Source organism: Cibotium barometz, chromosome 33 (genome assembly GCF_041138505.1).
Source record: "Cibotium barometz isolate CiBa-2024 chromosome 33, ASM4113850v1, whole genome shotgun sequence".
Lineage (NCBI taxonomy): Eukaryota > Viridiplantae > Streptophyta > Polypodiopsida > Cyatheales > Cibotiaceae > Cibotium > Cibotium barometz.
The window spans coordinates 31,584,214-31,611,293 of record NC_141078.1 but is presented as its reverse complement, the minus strand read 5'-3'; the positions used below and the strand labels follow the sequence as shown (position 1 = coordinate 31,611,293).

At 48.8% G+C, this 27,080-nt stretch overlaps 2 protein-coding genes across 2 annotated transcripts in view; one reads left to right on the top strand and one right to left on the bottom strand.

The window, feature by feature from the left end:
• The window catches only part of LOC147619486 (glucosamine inositolphosphorylceramide transferase 1-like), a 53,129-nt gene that overhangs the window by 12,258 nt on the left and 13,791 nt on the right, over positions 1 to 27,080 (top strand). The window lies entirely within an intron of this gene.
• On the bottom strand, positions 8,747 to 9,337 carry LOC147619487 (uncharacterized). Its single transcript, XM_086773397.1, has one exon. The coding sequence runs from the start codon at positions 9,335 to 9,337 to the stop codon at positions 8,747 to 8,749; it is 591 nt and encodes a 196-aa protein (XP_086629523.1).

The following is a 27,080-nucleotide window of genomic DNA, read 5'->3' as shown; positions in this document are numbered from 1 at the left end:
TCATCAGATTCTGGAGCATTTGTGCTGTGCCGACACTTCCCGGGTTACCATCTTCTCAGATTCTCAGAGTGCTATTGCTCTAGCTCAGAATCTTGTGATACGAGGATGATCCAAGAATATTGAGGTGCATTATCATTTTGTACACGATTGGATCGAGTTGGGACTTCTTTGAAAGAATGGGTACTATGCTGTGATACCCACTAAGAAATGTTGCAAGAACTGTACAACACTGTATATGGACAGCAAGCATAAAGGGGAAAAGAAGATCACTGCTGAATGTCACCAGAAAAGGTAGTACATCACGTGGAGCAGCATGAGGGAGGTCCCGTAGATGCTGTCTATCACTGCAGAAGCTGAAAAGAGAGAGAATTTGAGGGAAAAGGGAGCCAGCCCTTTTAGACTACCTCAGGATGCTGGTCGGCCAGTTGTAGGAGGCCGATAGCATGGCTGTAGCAAAAGAATGCTATAAAATGCCTAAAAAATACCAAAAAATGGTACAAAAATGCTGAATAATCTGTGCTAAGATATGCCAATGCAGGGCCTCATAAATGGCCAATACAAGCATGAAAAAGATGATGTAGACCCTTTGGAGATGATATAATCCAACATTCTTTGGCTGGCCTACTGTTCTACCAAGGACAATGTGGTTGATCTCTTCACCAAACCACTTCCGAGAGCTACTTTGGAGGTGTCACTTCAGCGTGCTGGTATTGGACCGCCCCTCTGGCGTTGAAGAGAAGGTGTTTGAAAATATATTTATCATCTCCAGATGGTCTACATGAACCCTAGCATGCTTGTACTGGTCATTTCTATGAGGCCCTGCATTAGCATAACTAGTAGACATCACTTAGGGTTTTTTCTAGCACTTTTATGAGTTTTTAAGGCTATTTATGCCATATTTATGGCTTAGACTGCTGGCGGCCTGCTACACAGCAGGTCGACTTGCTCACATGTGAGGTATATAAGGGTTTTGACCTTCTCATTTCTCACTTTCGCATACCTGCTTGAGGTCATTGGCTGTCACAAGTCTCTTATGCTTGTAAGCACCTACGGGCTTCCCTTGAGGCTCATTTTCAGCAATAAACGTCTGTCTACAGCCTTCTACAGTTTGTACTTGGGCCTACAACTTGTGTTTTCTTTTTCTTTCAGGAAAACAAAACAATTACAACTAACATAGCTCTGTGAAAGTAGAGGCTGATACAATGATCATCATGTGGGAGTACATGGGATATATAAGCATTAGTACAAGAGGATTACAGCAAGGACTGCCTGAGAATATGAAGCACCAAGGGCACATCATCCTCCAGTAGAGGGTACACCTCTCTCAAGTATGTCGAGCATGGGGTTACTGACTATGGCCGAGAGGTTCCCTTCTGTCACACAGTACGTGAGAAGGTGTGGTGGTGGTGGAGCATCTCTTGGATCTAGAGCAAATGGGAGGATCTTGGTTGGTGTCCCATGGGATGGGGATGCCGGGTATGTCAAAGTGCGGAAGCCCGTTCCAAAGTGACTCCTTAGAGACGGTGGAGAGTTGAGGTATTGTGTGGTGGACTGTCATGTGCATGATAAATGCCATGGACATTCTCAGGTGCTGATCCAGAAGAGGCAGCCAGAGTATGAACCAGGATGATAGAGCACAGAGCACTTTTGGCAGTGTAGACTGGAGAAAGGCGTGGAGAGCAAGCTGAAGATCAGATGGCTGTCGGCTGCAGGACAAGTGTTGCTGGCTGCACACAAGGCTGTCGGCTGCTCAGAGGACAGGGGCAGCAGCAGGCGCAAGGAGGAGGACCAGTCGACTGCGTTAAAGAGCATTTAATGCATTTATCACAGAAGTGGTCGGCTGAACCAGAGGATAGGGGCAGCAGCAGGCGCAAGCAGGAGGACCAGTCGGCTGCGTTAAAGAGCATTTAATGCATTTATGACTGGCCGACCAGCAGTCGGCCAGTCTACCAAGTGTCCAAGGGACCTATAAAAGGCACCAAGTGCTCATTCTTATGACCATTCATTCCACTAGGGAGTGGATCAAGTCCTAGGACAGATTTTGGTGTGTTACCACCTTTTATAAAGACAGCCTAGGGCTGTAGTAGAAGTACCTTTTTGTACCATATCAATATACTGAATTTCCAGCACTTCTCTCTCTCTCTCTCTACTCTCTCTCTATATCTGCGTTTTGCATTAGATGGTTTCCAAGAGTGTTTAGGGCTGAAAGAAGATTCCCAGAGCTTTCACATGTTACATTGGTATCAGAGCATTAGGCTCAGCAAAGCTAAACACTGATTCAGTCCCATATGATGGTGTACAGGTCCAAGGTACAGGAAAGTATACGGATACGAAGCCCAAGGCAAGGAACACAGAATCGGGAAGAGCTCCTAGGAGGTTTGTTGGTGGTTATTCACAAAGCCAAAGGGGATGGCCGTCCTGTGAACCAGATAGGTACCCGGGCAACGGTCCCAAGGGAGGTTTATCCTCCAAGGGTGATGTGAGAGTGCTAGACTTATTTCTCAGGAATGAACCAAGACAGTGTTCAGAGTCGGGGCAGGAATGGATTGTGGACTAGAGGAAACAGATGCATAGATCTTCGTCAGAGACAGAGTGGTTTGGAGAACAGGCCGGATTTTCAGAGAAAAAGGGTTGCCAGGGATGAATGATGACAGAGGGACTTCGGGAAAAGATTGGGATGATGACAGTCATCCAAGAGCAGGTTGGAATCCCGTCATCAAGTTTAGCAGAGGGGGATGTCATGTGCATGATAAATGCCATGGACATTCTCAGGTGCTGATCCAGAAGAGGCAGCCAGATAAAGAGTATAAACCAAGTAGAACCAGGATGATAGAGCACAGAGCACTTTTGGCAGTGTAGACTGGAGAAAGGCGTGGAGAGCAAGCTGAAGATCAGATGGCTGTCGGCTGCAGGACAGGTGTTGCTGGCTGCACACAAGGCTGTCGGCTGCTCACAGAAGTGGTTGGCTGAACCAGAGGACAGGGGCAGCAGCAGGCGCAAGGAGGAGGACCAATCGGCTACGTTAAAGAGCATTTAATACATTTATGACTGGTCGACCAGCAGTCGGCCAGTCTACCAAGTGTCCAAGGGACCTATAAAAGGCACCAAGTGCTCATTGTTATGACCATTCATTCCACTAGGGAGTGGATCAAGTCCTAGGACAGATTTTGGTGTGTTACCACCTTTTATAAAGACAGCCTAGGGCTGTAGTAGAAGTACCTTTTCGTACCATATCAATATACTGAATTTCCAGCACTTCTCTCTCTCTCTACTCTCTCTCTATATTTGCGTTTTGCATTAGATGGTTTCCAAGAGTGCTTAGGGTTGAAAGAAGACTCCTAGAGCTTCCGCGTGTTACATGGACCCGTGGGGTCCACTATGATGGTATACTCTCCCTGGGCCCGAAAGAAACTGGTGATGGTCGTTGGCGAGGAAGGAGGGGTGGAAGTTGTGGTTGACACTCTCATAGGAGTCTCTATCTGTGTCTGCGAAGCTCCAATAGGAAGAGTCCCAGGTAGCGTTGGAAGTCCATGATCCTGGATAATGGTGTGAGGATTATTGTTATTACTTAGTATTTCATCCACTTATCTGTGTATTTAAGACTGAAAGTAGACTCGAGAGACTTGAACACAGATGTTTGATTGATTGATTGAAACTGTGATACAACAGGCTCCTTAGATAGGAGTCCAAGAGACACGAATGAAAAGACACATCCCATGACCAATAGTCATGACTCTAGGTAAAGAGACACATCCTTTGGACAAATAGCTGCAACCATTGGGTGAAGAGTTGCAACCTTAGAGCGAAGGGGTGTGACCAGTCGTCGAAGGAGTGTGGCTCTTGATGAAGAGGCATGTCTTTAGAGCGAATAGTCGTGACCATCCGAGTGTAGGGGTCCTCTGTAATCATGTCACTTCAGTATCTGTAACCATAAGGAGACTGCGTATAATGAACTAAGTCACAATCGTGACATTCCCTCCCATTTAAAATAAAACCCATGTGATTAAATGAGAGTCGGTCGTCTGCCAAAGAATTCTTGGAGGAGTTGAGGATATTGTTGCATTTCTTCATCTGTCTGCCAAGTAGAATTTGACTCATCCAAGTCCATCCACTTAACAAGAAATTCTGTAGTAATCTTCCGTCTTGTTTCTTTCTGACGAACGTCAAGAATCTTCTCAGGAACAAGAATAATGTGATCATCTTCAATCTCAGGAACATAAGAAGATAACTCCGGAATAGATGAATCTCCTTGTATGTATTCCTTGAGCCAAGAGATGTGAAATGTCGGATGAATTTTTCCCCAAGATGGTGGAAGATCCAACTTATAACTGACAACTGAAATCTTCTTTATAACTTTAAATGGACCATAGAAACGCGGTCGCAACTTCGGAAAGATTGACTTTACTGTCTTATATCGATGCGGTGCAACATAAAGCAAAACCAAGTCACCTTCTTGAAACTCAGTATGCCTTCTGTGCTTATTCGCATACTTTTGATACTTCTGCTGAACATGAACCAGTTTGTCTCGAACTTGCACAAGAATATCTTGCATTTCTTGAATCAACTAATCTGCTAATGCACCTTGTGTTGAAGAACAAAGTTTGTAGGCACAAGCGGAGTGTGACCATATGCTGCTTGAAAAGGAGTCATTCCAGTGACTGAATGCGGAGAATTATTATAAGCAAACTCCACAAGAGGCAAATATTCTTCCCAAGAAGCTAATCTTGTCTGAATATAATGTCTAAGCATTTCTTCCAAAATTTGATTTACTCTTTCTGTCTGTCCGTCTGTCTGAGGATGATAAGCAGAACTGAACAAGAGATTCGTACCAAGAGATTTGAATAAGGAAGTCCAAAAATGTCCAGTAAACTTCGGATCTCTGTCTGAAACAATAGATCTTGGCAATCCATGGATTCTGAAAATATGCTGTACGAACAACGCTGCACGATCTAGAGCAGAAACTGTCTTCTTGCAAGGAATAAAATGTGCCATTTTGGAAAACCGATCAACCACTACTAAAATTTGAGCATTGCCTTTCTGCGAACGCAGCAAAGTAGTGATGAAATCCATGCTTATGCTTTCCCATCTTTCCTGAGGAACTGGCAAAGGCTGAAGCAATCCTTGAGGAAGTTGTCGTGAAGCTTTCATAATTTGACAAGAGTGACAAGCTTTAACAAACTTAATAACATCCTGTTGCATCTGAGGCCAAAAGTATGTTGCTGATAACAGACGATATGTCTTGTTAATTCTAGGATGAGCTGCAAAGGGTACTTCATGATGCTCTTGAATAAGGAGTTTCCGCAAAGATGCATTGTGAGGAACACAAATGCGATCTAAGTAATAAAGTAAATCATCTGCAATTGTATATGCGGCAAACATATTCATTTCTGCAAGCAGGATGAAGAGATTTGAGAGCTCAAAAGACATCTCCAAAGTCTCTATCTGTCAAATACTCATGCTTAAAACATGCAGGAATCTCCATCTGCACATTTGAGATAGCAAAGTTCGTAGCTCGAGGCCTGCGGCTCAAAGCATCTGCTACCACATTCTGTAATCCAGGAACATAGAGTATCGCCATGTGAAAATTTGCCAAAAATTCAACCCATCGTCCTTGACGAGGATTCATCACTAGCTGAGTAAAGATGTAAGTCAAAGACTGATGATCTGTCTTGACCACTGAATCTGCACCAAGAAGATAATGCTTCCACGTTCTATAAGCATGAACAATTGCCAAAAATTCCTTGTCATAAACGGGATATCGCATTTGAATAGCCGAAAATTTATGACTATCAAAAGCAATAACACGATCATTCTGCATAAGAACGCCTCCAGATGCTCTATCCGAAGCATCTGTCATGACGTCAAACGGCTGAGTTGGATCCGCAATAGCCAAAACAGGCATAGTTGTCAACGCATGCTTAAGATCATTAAAGGACTTTTGAGCTTCAAGTGACCATTGCAATTTATCTAACTTTGTAAGGGCCGTCAAAGGAGCAGCAATATCTGAGAACTTGTGAACCTTGGTGTGGTAAAAATTTGCTAATCCCAAGAAAGGTCGCACATCTGAAATTGTAAGTGGCAAAGGCCAATCAACAATGACCTTTATCTTCTTAGGATCAACTGCAATACCATGTCCAGAGATGATGTGTCCAAGATATTCCACATGATCTTTGAAAAACTGACTCTTCTTCTTGTTGATGTACAAGACATTCGTACGGAGTACTTCGAAGACAATCTGCAAATGCTGTTTGTGATATGCTAAAGTCTTACTGAAGACCAAAATGTCATCCAGATAAACGATGACAAACTTATCCAAGTAAGGACCAAAGATGTCATTCATCAAAATCATGAAAGTAGCTGGGGCATTGGTTAACCCAAAAGGAATGACCAAAAATTCATAATGTCCATACTTTGTTCTGAAAGCTGTCTTATACTCATCTCCAATTCGAATCCTGATTTGATGATAGCCTGACTTCAGATCAATCTTCGAAAATACCTTCACACCAAGCAACTGATCAAAGATCTCATCGATGCGAGCCAAGGGAAACTTATTCTTGATTGTCTGCTTATTAAGGGCACGATAATCAATGCAAAGTCGCATAGATCCATCCTTCTTCTTGACCAATAAAACTGGAGCACCAAAAGGACTTTTGCTTGGACGTATATGACCTTTATCCAACAACTCTGCCAATTGTCTCTGAATTTCTTGAGATTCTGAATAAGAAACTCGATAAGGAGCTCGAACTGGCGGTGGTTGTCCAGGAATTAGATCAATCGTATGATCTACAGAACGTCGAGAGGCAATGTCGTTGGCAGCTCGTCAGGAAATAAATCCATATAAGGTTGAAAGAAGGGCTGTTGTAAATAAGAAATATCTGATGGCGAGGATCCCGATTGGTCAACTGTATTGTCTTCTGCTTCTCGCAACATAACTAAGGCAGAAGTGCTGTCGAGTTTACGCACGAAGCGTTTGACTTGCATAGCAGAAACCACAGTAATCGGCTTAGAATTAAACAGACCTCGTAATTCCATTTCTTGATGATTATGATAAAGTCGAATGGAATGATCTTGAAAGCTGATCAAAGGATCATACTCATATAACCAAGACTGTCCAAGGATCATGTCATAGTGTGACAAAGGCATAATAGAGAAATTCAGCTGATCCTGATAATCCTGAATCTGAAAATGCAACTGCTGAATCCGTTTACTGCAATGCAAGAAAGAACCATCTGCAAGTTCCACTTGGAAAACTTCCGCACTCTGCTGAGTAGGTAATCGCAACTTGCTGACGAGAGTAGTTCCCACAAAATTAGTCGAGCATCCACTATCAACAAGAACATTGATAGGATGCTGGCCAATAAATCCCAATAAGCTCAAAACTTGATTGGAAAGGTTAATAGGCACTGAAGTATGGTTGTGGGCATTTAACATTAAAGCACTGACAACTTTAGAAACTCGCACTGCATGAACCACATGCTTGCCTTTCTCTGGCGCAGAAGGATGATGAGGATGTCCATGTTCACCTTCTGGGCAACATTCCATGTTGGAATTTTGGCGAGAATTACGCTTTGGGCACTCATACCACCTGTGTGGTCCATTGCAAATTGTGCAAAGACCTGGAGGGTTGTCTTGAGAGGTTGAAGGTGCCGATGTAGAGGCTTGCTGACCTGCTGAGGTATCGCGGCGAAAATTGCGGCGATTGTTGGGTCGGCGACCTTGCCAGTTGCGTCCTCGATTCCGATTGTTGTTGTTGGAAGAGGATCCTGTTTGTGAGGCTGCTGCCTGACATAAAAATCTAGGTCGAAAGGGCTGTTGCCGAGTAGATTGCTGACCAGAGGATTGGGGATATTGAGACTCAGGTTGAGATAAATTTCCTCTGCGATTGTGCTGGGAGAAACGAGCACTGTTTGAGGACCGATTGCCAAAGAAGGATGTCCTGGGTTGTCGTCGTAGATCTCCAAGGCGCTCTACATAGGCAATGGTAGCATCTATGGTGAGAGGGTTAAACTTCTGCACATCTTCTTGTAAGTTGGGTTCAAGCCCATCGATGAAGCTGTGTAGCTTGTCAGCGGGGTTGAGGCTCTCAATTTCCAGAGTTAAACGTTGGAACTCTGTGATATACGCGGCTGAGGATCCTATTTGCCTCAGACAGCGGAGAGCAGACCAGGCATGGTAGTCCGCACTGGCAGGTTCAAAGGCCTTGCGGAGGGCGCGCCGGAATTTATCCCAAGTAGGAGTGTGCTTACCATCTGCAACACGTCGTTGCCACCATAGAAGTGCTGTATCCTTGAGTAGTGAACTGGCTAAAGCCACCTTCTTGCTTTCGACCAAATCGGTATTGGTCAAATATACCTCCATTTTGAATATCCATTGGTCAAGCACGCGCTTGTCGCGGCGACCATTATAAGGGGCAGGCAGTTTGACATCGAGTTTCTTTTTTTTTTTTGCAGCAATAAATATTTTATAAAGAAGTTGGAGTTCTGCATTGTTTACCTCGGCAACTGGATCTGGTTCATCTTCATTTTCTGCTACCGAAGTCTTTGAAGAAGAGGGTTGTGGATCACTGGCTGGTGTGCGCGTTGGATGGGGCCGCTGCAACTGGTCGAGTCGTCTGCTGATGGTAGAGAGACTTGTCGAAAAAGTCTGCTGAAGTGTCTCCATCTGCTTGCGTAATGATGTAATGGCCTGCATTTGCTCGTCTTGTTGCTGGCCCTCCTCCTGTGAGATAGATGGCATGTTGGAGCTGCTAGAGTGAGTAGCGCGGAGAAGCTGGTGAAATATGTGGTACTGCTGGAGGAGAGAGTGACAGTGAATCGTCTCCCAATTCTGCTAAGAAATTGGAGCCTAACTCCGAAGGCTCGTAGTCTTCCACCTCGTCGACAGGAGGTGTCTCTGCAGGGGTTAATGGAGTGTAATCCGGCACAATGAGCTCGTTGTATACTCGAACCAAGGGCTGAAGCGAGATGATCCGGTTTACTGCATCCACACGGCACTCGTCCAGGGAATATGCAAGATGTGGGTACCGTCCCAAAATAAACTCGTAATGAGCAAGATGGTGTGCTGGACACGTCAAGTAAATATGCCAGATCACCCACGCCTGTAACTGAGTGGCGTGGCGGTGACTGATGTATAATAAATAGTCCAGGGGACCTGGTACATGAACTGGAGCCGGAACAGGTTCTGCAACAGGTTCGGGTAATGGAGCGGGCTCCGGTGTGGGTGTATCGTGTATTATAATTATTTCCGGGGTTGGGCGAGGATTTTCGGGCAAGATGGCTTCCGGGACCTCGTCTATGTACGAGATGTAAGGCTCTGGCTGAGTGCTGTTGGGTTCCATTGGACGCCTGGTTGAGAAGGTGAATGTGTGCCAGAGTGGAGAGAATTCCCTGGCGTGACAGTGTGGGAGAGGAGCGAGCCTTCCCTGGAACAGCGTGCGAGAGGAGCGAATGGGCTGGCCGGCTGACTATTTCGTTGCGCTGGCCACATATTCGCCTTTTTTTTTTGACTTATCGAAAGGGCACGTAATGTAATAAAAGGGGCCGCCCAAGTTAATTAATGGGCTGGCCGGCTGGGTAGGCTGCCGTTTTATTAAACCCACGAAGGGCTGCGCTGGCTGAATTGTAGGACTTAGCGCTTATTGCACAAGCGGCCAAGAGGTGCGCAGCCATGGGGCATAGCGAAGAGGTGCCTTCGCTTGGGAAGAGGTGCGATGGCTGCGGTGAAGAGGCACCATGCGATGAAGAGGCTCCAACGCTCATGGAGGAAGTGCGCATGAAAGGGCACGATCCGATGAAAAGGCACACAAAGGGTTACCGGCAAGTCACCTTCGCACACATACCGGGTATGCCACACACACACATCTGTGTATTTGTCTTATGTATGTGTAATTAGTAAAGAAGTTGTAGGGTTACCTCATACTCGTAAGTGTAGGTTCCATCTTTCTTCTGCTTCCATACAACGCCGGGTAGGGGAGTAGAGCGGAAAGGGTGAGAGGCTCACAACCGTAGGCCCGGGAAAAATTTTGCTCTGATACCACTGTGAGGATTACTGTTATTACTTAGTATTTCATCCACTTATCTGTGTATTTAAGACTGAAAGTAGACTCGAGAGACTTGAACACAGATGTTTGATTGATTGATTGAAACTGTGATACAACAGGCTCCTTATATAGGAGTCCAAGAGACACGAATGAAAAGACACATCCCATGACCAATAGGCATGACTCTAGGTGAAGAGACACATCCTTTGGACGAATAGCTGCAACCATTGGGTGAAGAGTTGCAACCTTAGAGCGAAGGGGTGTGACCAGTCGTCGAAGGAGTGTGGCTCTTGATGAAGAGGCATGTCTCTAGAGCGAATAGTCATGACCATCATCCGAGTGTAGGGGTCCTCTGTAATCATGTCACTTCAGTATCTGTAACCATAAGGAGACTGTGTATAATGAACTAAGTCACAATCGTGACAAATGGGCCAAAGCCCTTAGGGAAGAGAAAGTGGTACCTCTTGTGGATCTCATAGTACACTGGGCAATGACATGTATAGTGCTCCTTTGTCTCGACTCCTCTGTGGCATAATTTGCAGATCCTCTCCTCCCAAGGTCTTCGTATGAGCTCTCCATCTTTGAATATGCGCTTTGCGTGCCCCGTCTCCACTCATAGGCGGTGAGAGGATACCCGTAGCTGGCCAATCGCGATCTGCATGGAATGTGACATGTGAATACCAATCCATGTGTTGTGTATGTGGAGGCTAAGGAGGTCGAACCAGAAAATCCGGTTGACGTCCTCATGGGAGATCTGGAGAAAAGGGGAGTCCAAGTAGTACTAAAGAGTTGGGGGGATTGTCTTGAAAACCAGGTGGAAACTCGGGCGTACCATGCACCAATGTCACCTTCATGTGCGAGCTGTCGTGAGCAGGCCTCGGGTATCTGTGGGGACCATCGTGCTGATGTGGTGGAGGTAGGTGATTGTCTGGAAAAGTGTGTCCACCACCACGGGGGCTGCTGTGAACTCTGTTGGGAGAATTAGGGTTAGGTCATGTGAGAGACATACACAGAGAAGCACAAGGGAGAGAGAGAGAGAGAGAGTTGTGGGGATAAGTCAACTCATAAGGCATGAGTGTGTGACTCCCCTATCACACATGTATATTGCACTAGTACACATAGTGCACTTAGTACATTAAAAGTACTAAGTGTACTATGTAATATAACTTATGGGCTTGTACACACTATAAGGGTGGGCATAACGCCTTTACCCCAACAACCTCCCACTTAAAGGCAAAGTGCCCTTAAATGAAGGAAAAGAAAAAATCAGCATGTACATGATAATATACAAGGCCATATCAAGGCTGAAAATGGCCTCATCCAATGCCCATCAAGTGTCTGCAATGAGCAAACCGCTCCGGAGGCAAACTCTTTGTCAACAGATCAACCGGGTTGTCATCCGTGTGAATCTTAACAAGCTGAATTTGCTTGTTCTCTATCACCTCTCTGATGAAGTGATACTTCACATCCACATGCTTCGTCTTTGCATGAAAGACAGGGTTCTTTGCCAACTGGATGGCACTCTGACTGTCACAATGCAACAATGGTATATCCCCTGTATAACCCAAATCAACCACTAACCGAGATAGACATAATGCCTCCTTGCAAGCCTCTGTGGCTGCAATATACTCGGCCTCTGTAGTAGATAAGGATGTGCACTTCTGCATCCTGGATATCCATGACACAGCACCTCCTGTGAATGTAAATACATAACCGGTAGTAGACTTCCGGTTATCTGGATGACCGGCATAATCCGAGTCCGTATAACCATGCACTAATGCATCCTGTTTGCCAAAGCAAATGCACATATCGTGTGTGCCCTTCAGGTATCTCATGACACCTTTCACTGCTTCCCAATGCTTCTTGCCAGGGTTGGCCATGTATCTAGAAACCACTCCCACTGCAAATGCAATGTCCGGCCTAGTAGCAACCATGGCATACATGAGACTGCCACAACCTGAAGCATATGGAATCTTGGCCATATTAGCCCTGTCTCTATCTGACTGTGGGCTGTCCATAGCACTGAGTTTCACATATGGAGGCAAAGGAGTACTAGCCTTCTTCCCCCCGTCCATATTGAACCTCTGCAAAACTTTGCCAATATATTCCTTCTGAAAATACAACACATGCTGATTTCTGTCCCGAAGTATCCGCATACCCAAGATGTGATTTGCATCACCCAAATCCTTCATATCAAAGGTTTGATGCAGCCTCTGCTTCAAAGTATCCATCTCCTTACGAGATTTCCCGGCAATCAACATATCATCAACATACAAGATGAGGATCAATAGACTGCCATCCAAAGCTTTCTTAGTGTACAAGCAGTGGTCTATGTCACTTCTCCTGAATTTCTGAGATTTCATGAATGTATCAAATTTATGATGCCATTCTCTTGGTGCTTGTTTGAGCCCATAAAGACTCTTTTTCAGCTTGCATACAAGCTTCTCCTTTCCACTCACTGCATAACCCTCTGGCTGCTGCATTTATATCTCCTCATGGAGATCACCGTGAAGAAAAGCAGTCTTCACATCCATCTGAATCAAGTCCAGATCATCATGTGCAACCAAAGCTAACACAGCTCTAAGTGTGGTCATTTTGGCCACTGGAGAGAAGATCTCCTCAAAGTCCACACCATATTCCTGCTTGAAGCCCTTAGCCACTAACCTGGCTTTGTATCTTGGCTTTGCATCTGGTGCAACTTTGAGCCTGTATACCCACTTGCATGGCAAAACTTTCTTGCCTGCAGGCAAATGCACCAACTTCCATGTTTCATTTTTATGCAGAGAATCCATCTCTGACTTCATGACACGCTCCCATAGAGCTTTGTCTGCCCTCTGTAAAGCCTCCTTATAACATGAGGGCTCCCCACAGTCAGTGAGCATCAAGTAGTCAACCCCTGGAACAAACCTGTCAGGGGCTCTAGAGGGTCTTGTGGACCTTCGTACCCAATGACCATCATTTGCAGGTTGCTGTCCAGCCTGCATATCACCCATTGGTGGCTCCTGTTCCATGCCATAAGGCTGAAAAATCATGCCCGGTATCTCCTCTAACTGTGGTATATCCATAGGGATATCTTCTGCCATATCTGGCTGTCCATTTGGACCATTTTCAGCACCATTTAAGGGCTGGTTTTCCTGCTGTAATGGCTGATTTACAGCCCTTTGTTGTTGTCCATGATGTCCATCATCATCAAAGATGACTCTGCCAGGCTCCTGTTGCCTTGCAGGCTCCTTATACATGCATGTTTCATCAAAAATGACATCATTGCTGCGTATGATCTTTCTATTCATGGGATCCCAAAGTCTATACCCCATTTCACCTCTGTCACCATATCCTAGGAATATGCATTTGTGAGACTTAGGATCAAGTTTGGTGCGCATTTCCTTGCGTATGTGCATGTACGCAACGCAACCAAACACTCTCAAGTGCTTGTATGACGGAGGCTTCCCTGTCCATACTTCCTCTGGCACTTTCCCACCAAGCCTCGTGTTAGGTGACCTGTTTATAAGGTGAACGGCTGTCATAACAGCTTCAGCCCAAAAACCATGAGGTAATGCAGCATGTGACAACATAGAACGGACCTTCTCTTGAATGGTCCTGTTCATCCTCTCTGCTGTCCCGTTTTGTGGAGGATCATAAGGAGTAGAGAGCTCCCTCTTGATGCCTTTAGCATCACAAAAGTCCTGAAACTGTTTGGACATATACTCTCCACCATTGTCGGAACGCAAAGCCTTCAGTGTTTTGCCAGTTTGATTCTCAACATGAGCAACAAACTTCTGAAACACTGAGAATGTATCACTCTTCAAACGAAGAGGATAAACCCACACCTTGCGTGTGGCATCATCTATAAAAGACACAAAGTATTTTGCCCCTCCCAAAGAAAGCTGAGGCATCTCACATACATCTGTATGCACAAGCTCTAACTGAGCATCTTTCTGTCCAAGAGCTTTCTTGTGGGGGCACTGTAGTTGCCTACCATATATACAATGCTCACAAAACTGAAAACTTGAAAACTTTAGAGAAGGCAAGTAACCCAAACGAGACAATTGCTCCATTCCCTTGACACTCATGTGTCCCAACCGGCTATGCCACATAGAGATTTCCGGCAGCTCGGTTGCATTTACATTAGCATGGTGACAAACACCTGCATGCATAAAGTAAAGAGTGTCCACCTTAGAGCCTCTGGCAACAACCAGTGAGCCCTTACTAATCTTCCACTTTCCACGACCAAATGTGGTAACATAATCAGCATCATCAAGCTGTCCAGTAGAAAGCAGATTCTTCTTGATCTCAGGCACATGCCTGACATCATGGAGCATAAGCTGTGAGCCATCTGAAAATACAAGCCTTACATCACCTCTGCCAAGAATCTTGCATGCATGGTTATCACCCAAATAAACCACTCCTTCATTGCCAGCAGTGTACCTGACAAACAAGTCTCTGCAACCTGTGACATGAAAGGAGGCACCTGAATCAATGATCCATGAGTGCATACCATGACCACCTGTAAGAAGTGAATGGGCATCAAGTGAAGAAGTAAATAGGACCTCATCCTCACTGCCACCTGCATGTGACACATTGATTTCTTCAATCTTGACTCCACTTTTGCCCTTTGGCTTTACATCTTTGGCTTCATCCTTCTCTTTGTCTTTGCCTTTTCCCTTTTCTTTTTGATCATTTTTCCATTTGTAGCATTGCTTTTTAATGTGTCCCTTCTTGCCACAATAATGGCATTCCAAATCCTTTTTGGAGCGAGACTTGCTCCTTCCCCTTTCTTGGCTTTTCCCCCTTTGCTGGGATCTTCCACGTGCATTCATTGCATTGGACTTTCCAACAGAGTTGTTTTTCCTGTTCATCTCTTCTTGAAGAAGAGCACCCTCAACATCTGCATATGACAGCATAGCATTCGAATTGCTAGTGGCTGTCCTGAATGTGTCCCAACTCTCTGGCAAAGTGCATAACAAAAAAGTGGCTTTGAACTCATCGTCCATTGCCAACTTTTGATTGATGACCTGGCTGACAATACCATTAAACTCATTTAGATGGGCTGTCATAGAAGCCCCTTCCTTCATCTGAAGGCCTATGAGTTTCTTCAACCAATACACTTTGCTTGAGGCACTTTGTTGGGCATACAAGTCCTGCAATCTCTGCCACATTCCCCAAGCTGTCTTCTCTTCACGAATGCTGAAAAGTAAAGAGTCTGACACAGACAACATGATAGTAGATCTTGCCAGCTCATCCATATCTTCCCACTCTTCAGCAGTAAGAGAAGCGGGCATCACACCCCTTTCTTTGATAGGCTTGTGCTGCTTTTTCTGGAGCAACACATTGTAGCACTGGGTTTGCCAAATATCATAATTATGCGAGCCTTCAAGCTTCTTGATGTGAAGCAATGAAGAGCTCTCTCCTGTGGTTGCCATAGCAATATGCAACCTGTCAATGCCTGACTCCCTGCAAAATGTGCAAACACTGCACCAAAAGCACACAAAGTGCTCACAGTTGTTCTCCCAAGCTTTATCTCCCACTGCGGAAGCAAGAATGCAACTTTTCTCCCACTGTATGTGATGAAAACACCAAAATCTGGTTGCTGCAGATTTTGGACAGCACCTTAAATGTGCTCTTTTGCCCTTCCAAAGTACTGTACAGCAGTACCAAGTGCTCACCAATGATGTACCAAACCTGTACCGGCAAGTTCAGCAGCTGAAATTGAACCTTTCGGTCACTCAAAACAGTGTACAGCCATGCCAAAACATGCACAAAGCTGTGCCAAATCTGTACCAGCAGGTACAATAGCAATAAATGCTCTCCTGGCTGTCCAAATGAGTGAAAATCAGACTTTTACAGTCCCGAACACTGCATACAACAGTCCCGAACAGAAATTGGGCAAAAGCCCCTTGACTGCAAGCTGATTTTTGAGGATTCAAGGCATAAATGTCTTGCCTGTTGCTTTGCCAAGCTCAACAAGCATACAAACTTGAAAAGCCCCTTGATTTAAGATCAATTTCTGATCATACATGGTACATTGACGCACATGAAGGCATCGAGAGTGTTCACGATGCTTTCCCTTGGCCACATATACATCAAATACATGAAACCCCCTTGATTTACAGGCACATTGTGTGCTTGTAAGGCATCAACACATTATCCACAGCATCAAATGCGATCGCCTGCATGCAAATCAACCAAATCGGCACAAAAGCCCCTTGATTTGCACTGCAATTTGCTGCAATTTTGTTGCAATTTTGCCCAAATGTGCGATTTTTCACATCATACAGCATGTATGAGTGCTTAATTGCACAATTACATCAAAAGCCCCAAATTTTGACATTCAATTTCCTGCAAATTGATCCTGATTGTGACCAATGTCACCCAATTTTGCCAATTTTGCTCAAAATTGAGCAATTCGACACCTGTATCTGCTCAATTGTTGATTGTACTTGCTCAATTGCAAATCCCAAAAAAAAATTGAGGAAAATACCTTGTAATTTTTGATTCTTCAATTTGCAGGCTGTTGCAGGAAAAGAGGGGTTGATGATTGCTGCTTCTGTTCTGTGCAGGTTAGGGGGCACTTCTAATGCAGGTGAGGGGGCACTTATGTGCCGGCCTAGCTGCTGCAGAAAGCTATTGCTTTTTATTATGTTTCCAGACGAGTAGGTGCTGCTGCTGCTGCCTAAGGAACTGCTGCTACTCTTCCTCTGACCTAAAGATGGATGCAGGCAAGATCGCGCAGCTGAAGGCTTTCATTCAGCTCTGCGACTCCAGCCCAGCGGTCTTGCAGGACCCTTCTCTGCGTTTCTTTTGGAATTACCTCGAAAAGCTTGATGACAGTGTGGCGAAAAACGGCCACGGCAGAGTTTAAACGACCACGCGTAAAGGTCCGCCCGTACGTGTTCGCTCGTTGACGGCGCCTCCGACCGGTAGCTCTACGCCGTCTAACGTTCAGCGCTGACACTTCTTCGTTACACGCCTGCCCGCGACCTTCCACGCTCACCGCACCATTGAGTACCTGATGCTCATCGGTTCTCGTTTCAGTTTCGCCTAGCGCCAGCCTTGTGTATGAGACGAATTTGCCTTCGCCTAGTAGCGCTTGAACGCTTAGCTACCACAGCCAAACTTGTGTGTAGCCTTCGCTTCACGCAGACAGCCCAGCGTTCAAATTAGGGTTAGGTCATGTGAGCGACATACACAGAGAAGCACAAGGGAGAGAGAGAGAGAGAGAGAGTTGTGGGGATAAGTCAACTCATAAGGCATGAGTGTGTGACTCCCCTATCACACATGTATATTGCACTAGTACACATAGTGCACTTAGTACATTAAAAGTACTAAGTGTACTATGTACTATAACTTATGGGCTTGTACACACTATAAGGGTGGGCAGAACGCCTTTACCCCAACAAACTCTGCCTGAATGATTGCATGTGGGACCGATGGTTCGCTGTGAATCATGCGAGCGAAAGCCTCTCCACATGCTGCCGATTCTGCTCTGATAGGTATGCTCCCTAGAAAGGTGCTCCATACATCAAGGCTCGTGTGACGAGGGTGTCGGAGAGCCAATCCTTTGTCCTGGGCTCTTGGAAATGGCCTGGGCCCTGGAAGCACTGTTGCTCAAGGACGGCCAAAGCTGCATATCCCCGTCACTCTAGTGCGTGCTGCTGTGGTCATGGTAAAGTGGGGGCCACTAAAAGTCGCTCTGAGGTACACACATGATGGGACAATCTCCACCGGGGCTCCCCTGTATGTGAAGATAAATCTGGATGTGTAAGGGTGGGGGGTGCTAAAGACCATGACCTTGGTTTTACCAAGGTTAACAGTGAGATCTGGCTGTGTACAGAAAACCTGGAGAGCATCTAGGTGTCCCTGAAGCCCCTCGGCTGAATCTGATATGAGCACAATGTCATCTGTGTAGAGTAGGAGGGGAATCAATATGCCTGCAAGTGGAGCGCCTGGCCCGCCTAATCTGTCAATGAAGCTCGAGATCTCATCAATACAGAGGCCAAAGATGATGTCCACCGAGGTACACACATGATGCGACAATCTTCACCGGGGCTCCCCTGTGTGAAGCTAAATCTGGATGTGTAGGGGTGGGAGGTGCTGAAGACCATGACTTTGGTTTTACCAAGGTTAACTGTGATATCTGGGCTCGAGATCTCGAGCTTTATTGACAGATTAGGCAGGCCAGGCGCTCCACTTGCAGGCATATTGATTCCCCTCCTACTCTACACAGATGACATTGTGCTCATATCAGATTCAGCGGAGGGGCTTCTGTGACACCTAGATGCTCTCCAGGTTTTCTGTACACAGCCAAAGAGAGTGGGTGATAAAGGGCAGCCCTGTTTCACCCCAATAGTACTAGTGATCTCCTGTGACATCCCTCTTGGGGCTCTCACCCGTCCTATGACTGACTCATAAAGAGCGATGATGCTCCAAATCATGTTGGATGGAGCCTGGATGTCCTGTAGGTGCTGGAGTAGTGGTGTCTTGGGAACAGTATCAAAAGCTTTGCGGAAGTCCACAAAGCAACAATAGATCCTTTGATGGCGCCCTCTGCCCTCCTCGATGATGGCTTGAAGGGTGAAGATGTGATCAAGGGTAGAGTCACTCCTCCGGAACCGGTCACTCTAGTGCGTGCTGCTGTGGTCATGGTAAAGAGGGGGCCACTAAAAGTACCTCCAAGGTACACATGATGTGACAATCTCCACTAGGGCTCCCCTGTATGTGAAGCTCAATCAGGATGTGTAGGGGCGGGAGGTGCTGAAGACCATGACCTTGGTTTCACCAAGGTTAACAGTGAGATCTTGCTGTGTACAGAAAACCTGCAGAGCATCTAGGTGTCACTGAAGCCCCTCGTCTGATATGAGCACAATGTCATCTGTGTGGAATAGGAGGGGAATCAATATGTCTGCAAGTGGAGCGCCTAGCCCACCTAATCTGTCAATGAAGCTCGAGATCTCATCAATAGAGGCCGAAGAGAGTGGGTGATAAAGGGCAGCCATGTTTCACCCCAATAGTACTAGTGATTTGCTGTGACATCCCTCTTGGGGCTCTCACCCGTCCGGTGATTGACTCATAAAGAGCGATGATGCTCTGAATCATGTCGGATGGAGCCCCGATGTCCTGTAGGAGCTGGAGTAGTGAAAAATTTGCATTGGATATCTAAAATCCAATGGTAACAAGATACTCCCCGATCTTGTTTGACCATGCTCTGGGTGCTTGCTTCAAGCCATACAAGGCTTTGCGTAACCTGCACACAAAATGTGGATGTGCATCACTCTCATAACTTGGTGGCTGCATCATGTACACTTCTTCTTGCAAATCACCATGCAAGAAAGCATTCTTTACATCCATTTGATGTAAAGACCAACCCTTCGCTGCAGCCATAGCAATGACAGCTCTTATGGTTGCCATTCTTGCAACCGGGCTGAATGTCTCCTCATAGTCTATGCCATATGTCTGGGCATAGCCCTTGGCAACCAATCTTGTCTTGTACCTTCTCACTGAATCATCAGCATTGTGCTTAACTTTATACACCCACTTACATCCAATTGCCTTCTTTTTCTTAGGCAAAGGCACTAACTCCCATGTTGCATTCGGTTGAGACAGGTTTGAGGTGTAGTAATTGCCCCGGCAAGTCGATCGCTGCTCGCTGAAGCTCCCGCCTTCACCCCTGCGCTCGCGCTGCTCGCCCCTCGCCTTCCCTCCCTCGCGTCCCTTTCCTTCCTCCCCCCGCCTGCCATCGCTTCTGCGCCCCCCCCCTCTTCTCGCCATTGCGCCCCCCCCTTCTTCTTGCGTACTCGCCCTCTTGCGCCCCCCCTTCCTCGCTGCTGCGCCTCTCCCCTCTTCGCCTGTTCGCCCCCCCCCCCCCCCCTCTTCGCCTGTTCGCCCCCACCTCCCTTCAGCAGCGCCCCGCCCCCCCTCCCTTTCGCGTTGTTGCCGCCCCCCCCCCCCCCCCCCCGGCGGGCTTCTCCTTCGACTTTTCGCCCCCTCCCTCCTCTTTCGTGCTATTTTTCACCCCCAGGGGGTTTTGTTTTTTCCTTTTCCTCCGGTCTTCCGCCTCTCTGTGTGCAGCTTGTTTCTTGCAGGATTTCCGCTTTCGCCTCGCCTTCGCCTGAGCTTCAGACTCTGATGGAGACTCCTCCCGCCTCGCCTCAGAGGGACTCATCCGCAGCCCCCTCGCCCGCCCCCGAGGACATCCCCATCAGGCTTTCTCTTTCGCCGGAAGAGGAAGCGAGTCTCACCGCCGCAGAGCTGGAACGCCTCCAAGCTCATTCCACCATCTGCCGTATAGTCGGCACTCGCCCCAGCAGAGGGGAGATCAGGGATCTTCTTCAGGCTCGCCTTCTTGCAGATGTGGGCAAGATCCTGGATGTACAGCTCCTGGGCCGGGGACATTATCAGATCGAGTTCGAGGCCGCCCAGAGCGTTGCCAAGGTCCTTGCCATGAGTCCCCTGGACATCAGGGGTGCTCGGGCTTTCTTCAGACCTTGGCAGCATGGATTTGACCCAGCAGCGGCGGAGCAGGGAGAGCGCCTCTTCCATGTTACAGTTTGCTTCCCTGGACTCCGCCGGGAGTATCTTCCGCTCCTCTCCAGGCTCGGAGCATTGGTGGGCTGGGTACTAGAGACTGGCCCCTCAGCGGCTTCAGTGGTGGCCAGAGCAGTTGGGCTACCTTCGGTCAGAGTGTTGGTGTCTGACATCTCCTCTCTTCCTAAGGTCATTCAGCTACCTAGGATAGGGGGGGGATGGATAGATCAGAGAGTGGAGTTCTCGGGGCTCCCGAATCAGTGCTTCATTTGCAGGCAGGTCGGTCATTTGGCCAAGGCGTGCCCTCGCAGGAGACCCCGACCCTCACCACAACAGCAGGCTACTGATGGCCCGCCCACAGATTCGGCTCGGCAGGCTGCCTTCGGGACACCTGCTCAGGCCACAGAGACCTCGGAGTGGCAGCCTGGATAGGGGCGCTGCCGAGGGAGACAGCCACAGCAGCACGCCCAGAGACCGCTGCAGCAGCAACCACAATCTCAGCCTCACTGGGTTCCCGTGAGGAGGAACAGCTTTTCTCCCCTCGAGGAGGAGACCCTCGCGGCGACGACTGAGGACCAGGAGATGCCAGCACCCCCTCCTTCACCCCCCCCCCCACCCCCGCCCCCCCCCCCCCACCGCCTCGCTTCCACCATCGCCTCCTCCCGTCTCCGCTCCGGTTTCGGCAGCGGCTCCCTCTCCATCCCCCTCGCCTCCCCCTCCTCCCCCTCCGCCCGCCTCTCCCTCTCGGGAGGCCTTGGCGGTTCCCTGGCGTTCACCTGCAGTCCGGAGAGCGCTGAGCACTGATCTCGCTCGAGCATCACAGAGGAGACCTATGCCGATTAGGGCTTCACGGATTTCATCTATCCGCAGTCGGCTGAGTCGCCTTGGCATTAGACAGCGCTCGGAGGCTTTTGATTATACTTTCACACGGCTTTTTGGAGCAGAGGGCCCCCATGAGCCAGCACCCATCCGATTTCATGTGTTGATACCTCCGGCCCACGGAGAGGAGGCACTAGACTCAGCGGTGGCCTTCTCTTTCCCTCTATGTGGCCCTTGCGACCGGGAGTGGACTCTAGAGCTCGCTCTCAGCACTTTGAAGACTCAGGCAGTTGAGTTTTCTCATCACATGAGCGATCTGGAGGTGACAGATGTGATAGGCCGACTTTGGGAGTTGGCTCATTTTTTCTTGGATCCCGGGGGTGTGGATACCTCACGGATTCGGCATTTGGTCGTGCGCATAGTGGCCGACTTAGCACGCGACCCTGGATATGTGTGTATACACGAGGTTTCTCTGTCAGAGCAGGAGGCAGTCGCCATGGGCCACAGCCACTGGCGCCTGATCTGGGATTCTTGCAGTACACCGGGTGGGCAGATTCGCAGCCGCTCGGATGGGGACTACTCTCCATCCAAGCCGCTTGCGAAGGCCCGCCGCACGGCTGAGACAGCATCCACCTCAGCAGGACATCCATGAGGATCATCTCATGGAATGTACAGGGCCTTGGCGGAGCACATTTTATATGCTATCGTGGTTGCTTGAGGCAGGAGCTTCAGAGATGGTTGGTTGGTGGCAGCATTGATATTTTGATGATGCAGGAGCACCACTTGGGTGAGAGCAGGATCCGGAGATATGGTTCGGTGATGCCTGGTAGATGGGACACTTTTTAGTCTGCAGGGTTTGGTCCTTTGGGTGGACAGGGAGGAGTATGCATGGTCATCGCAGATGTATGGCGGCAGGCCATTGTGGATCGAGGGATCATTGTGCCTGGTAGAGCACAGTATGTCATTCTGAGGATGCATGATGAGCTATTGGGCGTGCTCAACGTCTATGCGCCCAATCATGCTAGTGCCAGAGCAGAGTTATGGACCCAGGTTACGGATGCATTGCTAGAGGCCGCACATTGGTGTGTCGGGGGAGACTTCAACATGCTTGAGGACCCGGCAGATAGGGTGGGAGGCAGTCATGTTACAGTGCACACGGCACGGAGCTTACAGCTTGGGATCGGTTTTGCATGTCACTGAGGATCACTGATGCATGGCAGCATGGGGCTTTCTCCCGGTCTCAGGACAGTCTTAGTTTCTCTCGGTCAGATCGTCGGCAGGGAGGGACTAATCTATCACGGATTGATCGCTTTTATGTGGGCGACTGGTTAGGGGAGCGAGGGGGCTCCGTCGGCATTCTCGCTGGCACCTCATTTTCAGATCATGTGCCAGTTATATTGACATTGGAGGAGGGGACACGGGAGCCCAGCTTGCAGTTGAGGATCCCAGAGAGGATACTTACAGATCCCAGTCTCGCTGACGACATTGAGAGGATCTGGCATGATAGTCAGTGCTCTGACCAGGATGCAGCGGGCCAGTGTGCTCAGGGACTCACCGATCTTAGCTCTTTTCTTCACGCTGCAGCTTTGACACGGCTGGGAGAGATTCGCGAGCGGGAGCATCGGCTGAGACGCAGCCTTGCTTCGCTACAGCGCCTTCAGGAGCAGCAGCTTGCAAGTGGGTGGCGTCCCAGCTGGGCCAGGCACGCGAGGAGTTTAGAGAGGTAGAGGAGCAGAGACACGAGTTTTACTATCGTCGTCAGGCCTCTCAGTGGACGCAGCTTGGTGATAGAGTGACTGGAGAGTTTTTTGAGATCAATGGACCTCGTCATGCGCGAGCAGGAGTCCGCCAGCTTGGTAGACCGGATGGATCGGTAGCTACTGAGCTTGGGGAGATTAGAGCCATTGCCACTGCATTTTATAGAGACCTGCTTTCAGCGGAGCCAGCCACTGAGGATCGAGATGTATGCAGACATACTGTGTGGGCCCATGTGCAGAGGAGGGTCACAGACTGGATGCGTACAGTTCTAGGTGCGCCTCTGTCAGAGATTGAGCTTGCCGAGGCCTTGAGGGTCTTGCCGCGACATAGTTGCCCAGGGGAGGACGGACTGACGCCGGCCTTTTTTATGCGCTATTGGGACCTTTTGGGGCCAGGCCTCCGCAGGGGCTTTCAGCATGTTTTGGACACTGGGGTGATGCCGCAGAGCTTTTCAGAGGGCTTGATCTATCTTATCCCCAAGGGGGAGGGAGTATCAGATGATATTCGGCATTGGAGGCCTATTGCGATCCTCAATACTGTCTACAAGGTCTTAGCAAAGGCCTTGAGTTTGAGGATCCAGCTCTTCCTGGGGGAGTTGATTCATGCTACTCAGACAGGATTTGTCAAGGAGCGCAGTATCCTTGACAACATCTTTACTTTCTGGGAGGCGACGGCCCGAGCTAGATTTCTTGGCGAGGACTTGGTCGTGATGCTTCTCGATTTTGAGAAGGCATACGATAGAGTTGATTGGGGTTTCTTAGAGGGCACTATGCTTCGCCTGGGCTTTGAGCCAGGATGGATCAGAGGGGTGGCGGCTCTGTATTCCACAGCTCGCATCCAGGTGCTGATTGTAGGAGGATGGGGGCCGAGTTTTGAGCTGACCAAATCAGTCCGTCAGGGGTGTCCCCTCGCTCCTTTTCTTTTTCTCTTCTTTGCGGAGGCTATGAGCATGTATTTGACGGCAGAGGAGGTTGGTTTGAGAGGACTGCAGCTCCCATTCCGGGGGGAGGACCTGCTTGATGCTGAGTTTGCAGATGACACGGGCTTATTTTTGCATGGCCAAGAGGCCAATCTTCTTCGGGCAGAGTAGTCGCTCCAGGTTTTTAGTGCAGCTTCGGGAGCATTGATCAATTGGCGCAAGACAGTGGCCTTTTGGATCAGTAGTGCTCCCACTCCGGCATGGAGCCCGGACCCCGGTTTTAGATGGATTCCTCCAGGCACAGCAGTGCGGTATTTGGGATGCCAGATTGGCCTAGATTTGTCACCTGAGCAGCAGATTGCCTCGCTTCTTCTGAGCATTCGGAAGAAGCTTTTGTATTGGAGTACAGCTCGACTATCCTTGGCCGGAAGGGTGGTGGTGGCAAATCAGGTGCTGTTAGCGACCATGTGGTACATTACGTCTTGCTGGATTTTCTCGAGCTCTTGCATCAGCCAGGTACAGAGGCTGATCAGGAACTTTCTGTGGTCTGGGCGGGACGGTCAGCCAGCTCGGGCAAAGGTTGCATGGGCAGTTATTACACTTCCGTTGGCTCAGGGAGGTTTGGGCATTATAGATCCAGTCGATCAGAGTAGAGCCTTATTGGGGAAGCTTATTGTTCGGGGGTTGCTTCCAGGCGCTGAGCCTTGGAAAGAGCTCCTCTTGTAGCGGCTGCAGGCTCGGGCACCCCTTTGCAGGGGGTACTTGGGCACCAGAGATTCGCTGGATCTTCATAGAGATGAGGAGGATAGGCCTCAGTAGAGGATGGGAGGACAGATTTGCTTTGAGTATCCTGAGAGCTTGGGAGCTGCTGAGACCGGGGCTCTCTCAGCGACCTCCTTCTTGTGTTGAGGAGCGGGCCAGACAGCCGCTCATCTGGAACCCAGCGGTTTGCACGGAGCAGGGTCATATGCTGGGTTCTCGGCCTCGTCTAGCCTGGGGACCTTTAGCGGCAGGCCCAGCTCGTAGTTTTGGAGACTGGCAGACCTTCTGCAGTCTCCCAGAGGAGATCCAGGTGGAGAGGCTGAGTCACTTCAGAGGGGTATTGATTATGATGGATGATATTCAGGAGGCACTCACAGAGGAGTGGGTCACGCCTCTTGAGCCAGTGGCCCCACGGTGGATGGGAGCCTTTACACAGTTGGAGATCCTGATTGCAGTCAGAGCTTGCACTAAGGATGGCGGTTGCCTCTACTATGAGATTCAGGATGAGGGCAGACTCCAGAGAGTGGAGATGGAGTCGCCTTTGGTTGCAGAGTGCACCTTTCAGAGGATTCGGGTAGTGGCCGCCGCTTCTCGGAAGTGGCATATTGACCCCGACCCTGCAGATGTGCTCCCGGATTGGCGCATATGGGCATATGCAGCGCGCCCTTTGGCCCGGCTATAGTGGGACCCCGGAGAGTATGAGTGGCATGATCCCTATGCATTCCTTGAGGCCACAGAGATTACCTTTTTCCAGTATACTGTTCGGCTGGGGCGGCATATTTTGACGGCGAGGAGGACAGTCTCTCCAGCGGCAGCGGGGCATTGGCGGCTGTAGGGACTCTCACAGGAGTTCCTGGAGGATTTTTGGGCTCGGCTCTGGGCTAGTCGATAGGCCCGCAGGATCTCAACTTTTCAGTGGGGCTGGTCGCCCATAGGGGCTCAGCAGTTGGCACTTGGCTTGTTTACAGCGGTCTTCCGGCGGCCTGCGTCCGATGCGGCCACCCTATGGAGACACAGAGACATTGCCTTTGGGATTGCCCTCAGGCGCAGCAGATTTGGCTGCGGATGCTGCGTATTCTGGCTCCCCTCTCTCCAGAGGGTATGTTTACGTGGGGTGCCGCTGCTTGGTCGACCTCGTCAGGGCCTGCGATGGGCTATGAGATGGAGCAGGGCAGTCAGGCCATCAGATTTATTAGGGGCCAGCCTCGCCTGGTTCCGGCACCGGATTTCTCGTCCGCTAGCTGGACACAAGAGAGGGATTTACGATGGGAGCTCCTCAGCAGCCTCACCATCTGGTTCACCTGGAGGGCCCGGTGCTTCACGGCCTTTGAGGGGAGATTGGAGCCACCAGCAGAGACTGTACGGGGGATTTGGCAGGAGTTGATCCACACCCTGCGAGGACAGTACGACCGCATCCGGGGAGACTCGGATGAGGCGATCTTGCGGCGCCAGGCCTTTCACACCACTTGGCGTTGTGGCCCCTTCTACACCTTACACACGGGATCCCCCCGTTGGCACTACCGGCCACCTGTTTGGCTCTTCCCCCCCCCCCCCCCCCCCCCCCTATTGTATGATTTAGCCTCTCAGTCCATTGTGCTGATGCTTGTATTTTGCAGCACCTAGGGAGAGTCTCCCGGGCTGCCATGCTGTATTCCCTGCTCTTTTTCTCTTATGAGCAGGAGAGATTTTTTGTAGCCCTACGGGCGTTTTTTATATAACTAATGAAAGGATCTTTTCTCTGGAAAAAAAAAAAAAAAACTCCCATGTTGCATTTGCATCCAATGCTGCCATCTCCTCATCCATGGCATCTTCCCATTTCTTATTTTCAATTGCGTACTCAAAGCAAGTGGGCTCAATCTCTTGTATTGCTTTTACCATGCAATCATAATGATGGGCTGTATATCCATCATATCTTAACCTGTCAACAGGGTATCTAACCCTTGTAGACCTGCGTACACTTGGATCACTGCCTGGTATCCTCAAAACAGTCCTGGTTCTCCTTACACCAGGAGTAAACCACAGACGGAATGCCAAGCTTCTCATCAAGGCTCTGCTTAGAGCCACTAGAGTCACCATCCACATATGAGTGACCTGCTGACAGATCAGGCACAAAAGATTGATCTACCTTTTCCTTCCCTTTCTGTGATACATGTGTACTTGCATCATTTCTCAACCTGCCTGACCATGGGCTAACATTGGATCCACTGCTTGAGGACTCCCCAGATCCACTCAGTATCTGTGTTTGCTGCTCTACATGTGGTG